Source organism: Vombatus ursinus, unplaced genomic scaffold (assembly GCF_900497805.2).
Source record: "Vombatus ursinus unplaced genomic scaffold, bare-nosed wombat genome assembly UNPS02011613.1, whole genome shotgun sequence".
Classification (NCBI taxonomy): domain Eukaryota; kingdom Metazoa; phylum Chordata; class Mammalia; order Diprotodontia; family Vombatidae; genus Vombatus; species Vombatus ursinus.
Window position 1 is genome coordinate 4,410,225 of NW_020951391.1, and position 7,661 is coordinate 4,417,885.

The 7,661-nt window shown below is 36.7% G+C and overlaps 1 protein-coding gene across 6 annotated transcripts in view; it reads right to left on the bottom strand.

Moving 5' to 3' along the window:
* Positions 1-5,087: 5,087 nt before the first annotated feature.
* NTNG1 (netrin G1) overlaps positions 5,088-7,661 on the bottom strand; it is a 434,178-nt gene continuing 431,604 nt past the window's right edge. For all 6 annotated transcript variants that reach the window (XM_027856778.1, XM_027856777.1, XM_027856774.1 and 3 more), the window contains one exon: positions 5,088-6,439. In XM_027856778.1, the coding sequence (XP_027712579.1) occupies positions 6,216-6,439 (224 nt within the window). In that variant the 3' untranslated portion in view covers positions 5,088-6,215. The remainder of the gene's footprint in view (positions 6,440-7,661) is intronic.

Here is a 7,661-nt window from a genome sequence, read left to right on the forward strand (position 1 = left end):
AAGTCTTCTTTATAATGAGAAATCATCTAAAAGATGCTTGCAAATACTCTCTCATACAATGTTTGGAACTTTATTTTCAAGGCAAAGTAAAAGAGACAGAGAATGATGCCACTAATCTCTCTGCCTTAAGGTGTTCATCAGAGCATGAAAGCCACAGACAATTATTCATGTCTTCATGGGGGGTGAGGGGGTAGGGGAATGACTTGTAAACAACAAGACTCAATTTCCTTGGAGACCATTTCTTGCAGTGTTTCAGACAGACTAAAGGAAAACCATTCCCAGCATGGGCTACATTGGCTTCAGAACCCAAATATAAACTAACAGAAATGACATTATGTTCTGACCTGCCTGGGGCAAGAAGGATCACCTATTCTTAATAGTACTTCAATTGGATGATTTCCTTCCATTTTCCCTCTGTTATTGGATTAGAACAATGGCACCTTATAAAAGGAAAACACTAATGTTGGCTGATCAGACAGTGCCACCGATACATGCCATGGTATGTACAATATGTCTTTAACTTAAGGATATATTCTTACCACCCAGAAATTTCAAAGAATATTCAGACAGATATAGGAGGAGTAATTATTTTCTCCATTTGCCAGGCAGTATCTTCTTCCTAGAATTCACAGTTCACTAATTAAATAATACTGACATCTCAGTTTAAAAAAAAATGAGACTAGGGTAACAGAATGGATATTTGTTTTATTTCTAGTTCTCACCAGTTTTCTTTAGCCCATCTTGTTAAATCTTCAGTGTTAACATAATTAGGGTTAATGGAATAATGACCTACTTCTACAGCTATTATTAATGGGTTGTGAAAAATATCACATCATCTTAAATGTTACCAGTGAAGTTTAATTCTTCTGTCAATTGACAACATCTTTCAGGTTATGAGAGAAAACAAAGAGGAGATGTTGTCATTGATCAAATATTTCAACATTCAGACTAAAGCAATGCCTAAAGACATGGGGTAAATCTTGTTTGTTTTGTCTGGGCCAAATGTATCCTAGAATAATCGTTCTATTACATTGAGACTCACATTAAATTATGTAAGAGAAAAAAACACTCATGAAATAACTGCACTTGCATTTGATATTAATATAAACCTCTTACAAGAATCATACTTAGTTATGATGTGAATTTCAGATTTGCCACTAAAATATTGGGACCCTTCAGTTTGTTTTATTTCTTCAAATGGAAGATTGAGACAGTGGCAATTGTGAAACAGAAAGGGTTGGCTCACTACTTCCTGAATCACTGGTAAAATTTTTTGCAAAAGAATACTAGCAGTTTCAAGGCTGTAGTATTTCTCGACTTCCAATTATGTATCAGCATGATTTTTGTGTTCAGTATGATAAGGGATTTTGTAGCTATGTGTTTTAGGGCTCTCAAAGAAGAAAATTTTTAAAAAGTCTGGGGCAAGCACACAACAACAGTTCCTGGAATGATAGACAATTTCTCAGAGGAAAAAATGTCCCTCAAAGATGTAAACATGTATAATTAATATATGGGTTATTATATTATTATATATTATATATGTATATTAACATACATATTATATATGTATATTAATATACATATTATATATGTATGTTAATATACATATTATATATGTATCAAATGTATATATAATACATATATTATGTATGTGAGTATATATACACACATATGGAACCTTCCATAATCTGTATTCTTCCTGAGGTTCCCATACTCTCTTACACATTTCCTAGACTTTCCCATTTAAGTTTTCCTAGAAAGGTCTTGTCATCATTTACGAAGGCTGAATGAGAAAGTGGTGACTGAGGAAATATAGCTGAAACTTCTGTGGATGAAATTTTCAGATGTCAATAGCAGAGAGACATATAGACCATTTCAGAATGACATCTTATAAAAGGTATAACTAAAGCTTCTGCATTAAATTACTGAAATCATGAGGAAGAGAAAGATTCAAAAAACTCATTAATTTTGTTCTAATGGCAATCTACAGATTCCTACAGGGAATATTGGGAAATTGATTTTTTTTATCCTGATAGCCCTTCAAATACTTAAAGAGAACTATTATATCTCTTTAAGTTTTCTCTTCTGGTGAAACATCTCCAGTTCCTTTAATTGGCCTTCATATGGAATATCATCACCCTGATTGCTCACTTCAGGACACTCTCTAGTTTATCAATATTTTTTCTAAAATGTGCTCTCTAGAACTAAACATTGTACTCTAAGGAAAACCCAAGGCTCCACGGATTATATTGTTGGTGAAGAGGAAATCATCTTGATATTTAAAATGCAATATTACAGAACTCTCACCTCTATTCAGCTCTTCCCACTCCCCCCCTCCAAATTGGAACAAAGGACAGAAGGCAGTGTGTCTACTGATCTATCTCTGCTGCCTTTCTGTTGTCTGATCAGTTGCATTAAGAAAAGTATAATTGGGGGCAGCTAAGTGGCACAGTGGATATAGTCAGAAAGTTATAGTGAATCATAGATTCAGAGCTAAAAGGGACCTTAGATAGCACCCATTCCAACCTTCTAATTTTACAAATTAAAAAAAGAAAAAACACCTGAAATCCCAAGTAGGAAGCTTAATTCCTACAGGTTGTAAGTAGTAGGCTAGGACTTAAAAGCAGAACAAAGCATATGTAGTTGAGTCTGTGGTATTATGTCTCTGTTAAGGGGAGCATAATATTCTCAACACAGCAGATTTCAAAAGATACAGGGATTTGTTAGTCTTTTCATCTTTGTAGTGTTTAACATAATTATTCAAGGACTATGAATTAGATTCTGGTTATCCCCAAAGAGAGAGCTCACTCTTAACTGGAGTGATCAGGGAAGACTTCATGGAGGAGATGTCACCTGAACTGGGTCTTGAAGGAAGAGAAAGATTTCAACAGGCTGAAACTAGAAGACAGTAGCCCTACATGTGGTTTATGACCTCTGCAAATGAATGAAGGTGGCAGAGTTCACGATATGATTGGGGAATAGGTAGGAGGCTGATTTGATTAGAACACAGAGCACATAAGTGAGAATGATGTGAAACAAGGCTAGGATCAAGTATTGATGCCAGATTATGGAGGGACATAAATGACAAATTGAGAGATTTCTATTTGACAGGATAGAACCCATGTAACCTCTAACATTTCATTCACATCTAAATCTATGAATCAATGTTCCTATTTTATCCTAAAGACAATGGGAGCCAATGAAGATTTCTGAGCAAAAGAATGACATTTCTGGTCCTGCTGATTCTCTCATAATTCTGTTAAAATGATTCAATACTATAGTTTGATAATTACTCTAAGTGCTTCAACGTGCAAAGTCGAACAAATGATCTAAGTCTGAATTTGTTTTGAAGTTATGTGCTTTTAAAAAATGATGGATCTAGGAGAAAAAGAAAATTCCATTTCCATTAATTATATACCTAAAGTTGTATTTTTATTAAATGCGGGCTGCATTATTTCAGGAAATGCAGTGAACTACATCTAAGTTTGCTGAAAACAATGCATTCCATGTTCATTTAGAGATGATGATACCTCCATAGAAACAAAACTCAGAAGGATGATTTGCAATATGACATTCATTCAACTTTAGAATTAATTTCCAGGATCTCTGTTTGAAATAAGCAGCGGACAGCTCCTGAGCATTTCAACAAAGCCGTAAATGGATAAGGATTGCTAAAGTGCATCTTCTCCAATAATTACACAGTCTGCCTTTGGTTTGTGCTAATAAACTTTAAGACAACTGAAATTCCAATTTTAATATCAGAAATCCACTTAATTATAAGTAATCTCCAGTTCCATATGTCACTTGTCTTTGCATTTATTTTCCTGGGTGAGCTTGTAATATAATTTTCTGTTTATTTTCATGAGTGCACATCTAATGTAAGTCTCCAATTTGGGGCTGGTCCTGTTGGCTCTGATCCAAAGCCCCAGTTTCTTTCATCCTATCTTATTTCATACATTGACAGAGACTGCTGGTATGAATAACAAATATCCAATGGACTTGGAAGTGGGGTGGCTGGCAGCACAGACATTACCTGTTTACCTTTTATTGCCTCTTTTGAATTGGTTTTTCTGGGAACAAAACCAATAAAACAGCCTGTTCTCTTCCACAGTGTTTACCCAGGGCATTTACCAGAAGACATCTCTAAGATCTCTCTCTTTCTCTCTCTCTCTCTCTATCTTGCGTGCACGCATGCTTTCTTGCTCCCTCTCTTTCCCTTGCTCTCTCCAGCAGCAAGGAATGAATCGGCTGGAACTAAGTCCTCTATAATTTTCAAATATTACAGGATATAGTTCTACAGGTCATGTGCAACATCTCCCCAAACTCCATGCTAAGTTGATGACTCATTTTTTTAAATCCCCATGGTGATATTGATAGTCTATTGGTTACCTGTAAGATGACAACCTGCTGGAAATGGAATCTACATTGTTTTAGCCACCTTTGAGTTTTCATACCTTTGAAACTTTGCATGGTTCTGTCATCCACCCCCTCCTCTTTCCCTTGATATCACACAACATAAGTAGCCTAATAAAAGGCAGAAGCAAGAAATTATTACACCTTGGGCAATACTCAAAGCAAACTTTATTTGCCAGAGTAGCATTTTGTGACTACTTGCTGCAGAATATTTTGACACTTGATCTAAATGCTAAATCTGAGTTTATTTCAGTTAAATGACTAATTTTTCATTTTCCTGCAACTTTCCTGGATCTCCAGGTTGCCTCTTATGGGCACTCCTTGTAAACATTGCATTTAAAGAGTCTCATAGTTCACCATCCCATATAATCATGTGTCATTGTCAATCTGACGAAGTCACATGGCTTTAACAAAAGTCCCTCTGAGGTGCTGCCAAAAAGCTTTTATGTAATCTTGGCAGAGCCTTAGAATTTTTTTCATTTGTTTTTACAATTTCCTCAAGTGGAAATGGTCCCGTATTTTGCCGATGCTGTCCAAGATAAAGAACGGTGAGCCTTCTTGCTGAGTCCTAAATTCAGCTGCTGAATGTATGTTCAGTCCACATCACAAATAGTAAAAATGATTGTGGATCGGCTTCTCTTTGTCTTAAGAAATGGCAATACCAATTCCTGATATCGTTTATGCAGGAATTTTTATTCTTTAAATCTTCCAGATTAAAGCAACAAGAAAACATTTAGAATGTCCTTTGGTGGAATCTTATTACACTTTTTATATATGTAAACTGATATTCTTTGATGCCAGCACGTTGCTCATACAGAGGGATCTCTGCACAATTAAACAAAACAAAACTAAACTAAAAGAAAAAAAAGGACAAAGAAAATATAACCGTCTTCTTATCTGATTAGAATCAAATACATTAACAGATTGTCTTGTAACACAAATTGGCAATAATACAAAAACTCTACGTTGTACATTATTTCAAGAAAAATAACTTCATTTGAATACAAAAGGATAGATACACTTCTTTTTTTTTTCTTTTTCTTTTCCCTTATAGCCACTCTTGTATGGTAGGTGTATACCAGCACTGGAGTGATATAGTGCTGCTAAGATACACGAGGATATGACTGTCTTGAGATATTTTTGGAAGGGGCTGTAACACATGTGCATCACTAACATCAGACAAAGAAATCTTTCAACCAACAAGGGTTACTTACAGAGCAACGGTCACTATAGCACAGGTTGGAAGGGATTCAGGGACTGAAGCAGGCCAATATGGCAGCTTTGACCAGATTTCCTTATACCCACAATGCACTGACAGCAAAGAATGCTTCTATTTGGTTGGTCCACACACTGGGCAGAGAGGTACAAGAGAGCGCACCAGATTAGAGGCATAGATGTTTGTGTGTGTGTGTGTGTGTGTGTGTGTGTGTGTGTGTGTGTGTTTCTAGGTTGTTGGTTTTTATTTTTTATTTTTTTTCCCTGTTTTGGGGTGAGAATGGGGAGGGCTTTTTACAGCCCCTTCAATCCACAGTAAGTCCTGCAGCTGGCGTTGTGATTTGTAGTAATAATATCAGCAGCTGCCAACTTGTCTGGAGTCAGAAGTTAACAGTCTCGACTCAGAATTGCTGTCCACGATTGATTAATATGGCTTAGTTCAGTTAGGCCTTCTTAGTTGTTTTTGTTTTTCAACATGTGTGTGTGTGTATTTTGCTATGTTAGTAGCAAAAGCTTGTATTAGTTTAGCTTCCCCGTGGTATAGTCCCATCAGTAGGCTGAACTTGAGGCCATAGAGTACACCAAGCCTAAAAGAGGCGTGGGCCAGTTATTCCTAGCAGAGCCACAAGCAGAGTGAGAGAGCCCTGTGCCCTTGCCCCGTGGCCGGAGTCTGAGCCGCAGCTTCCAGCCTCCTCACACCGCAGCTTCTCGCACAGGATGCCAGTGTAGCCGGCTGGGCACTGGCATTTCACGTTGTTGTGACACGTCCCTCCGTTCTGGCAGTGCAGGAACTCGTTGTCACACACATTGGCTGCAAAATGGGAAAAAAACCAAAATCAACTTAAGTTCATCTGGCGTGGAAAGCCCCCAATCTATTGATTTCCTTTTCTATCCCCTTCCCCTCACGCCTAACATACAAAGAATGTGATTTGAATTTCCAAACAATTGAGGTTTGCTACTTTTGATCAAATTAGCTATTTTTTCATATAGATCTTTTTTTGAGGGGAGGGATATAATCTTGGAGAATATCCTTGTCCATTTCAGGCTGCACAATTCAAAATAATTGAATATTTGTATTAAATTGTTGGGCAGTGTCTTCTCTTCATGAGGCTAGAAACTTTGATGAATGCCTGATTTTTCCAAGGAGAAGCTTCTGCTCTAAGACAGCAGAGTGCTTGAGTCAAATGAATGGGAAAAAAGAAATGCAAAGTAGCATCGCTAGAGCGATTAAGCATCTATAGGCAATGACTCACACTCCCTTCATCGGGTTTTACTGACTGGCATGCACATGTACATGTATGTGTCAGAATAGAAACAAAAAGTATGGAAGGGAAATGGTATGGGAGAGCTAGCATGCAACCAAAGTGGTTGTTAACATTGCCTTTTAATCTGGATTGAAAGACATAAAGTATATTTAATTGAAGGAGTCTCAGAAAGAACATTCACATTTGTTCCTGACAGTCTATTAGGACTTTTATTGCCTTGTAAATATAAGAAGTGGAATTCAAGGTTACCTTGATTCTACGTTTCTGTAATATGCTCACAGCAAAAATCCTGATTATCCAGATTTTGCTATTTCAATCAATTAATAGAATCACTTTTAATAAATCAGCAAAACAATACAGGGGATCTGAATTTTGGTCATGCCCTTCATCAGGCATCTTTTCCCATCTCAAGACTCCTCATCGTTCTGATGTTCTGGTTATCCTCATTAATTCTAAGTCTACAATTCTTTTAGGTAATCAAGGTTCCACTGATTAAGCAGAATATTAAATAGGACCCAGGGAAATTAAAACAATAAGAAATAGGAAAAGTCAAGAATACTTCCAAACAACATATGCTGCTTAAGCATTTAACATGTAGGAGGTGGACTATGTGGAAGGGGGAGTAGAAAGTGGGAGGCAGATCAGAGCAAGTAACTTTCATTATTTCTCAAATCTCTTGGATCAATTCCCTAAGAGGACAGATCTATCTATCTATCTATCTATCTATCTATCTATCTATCTATCTATCTATCTATCTATCTATCTATC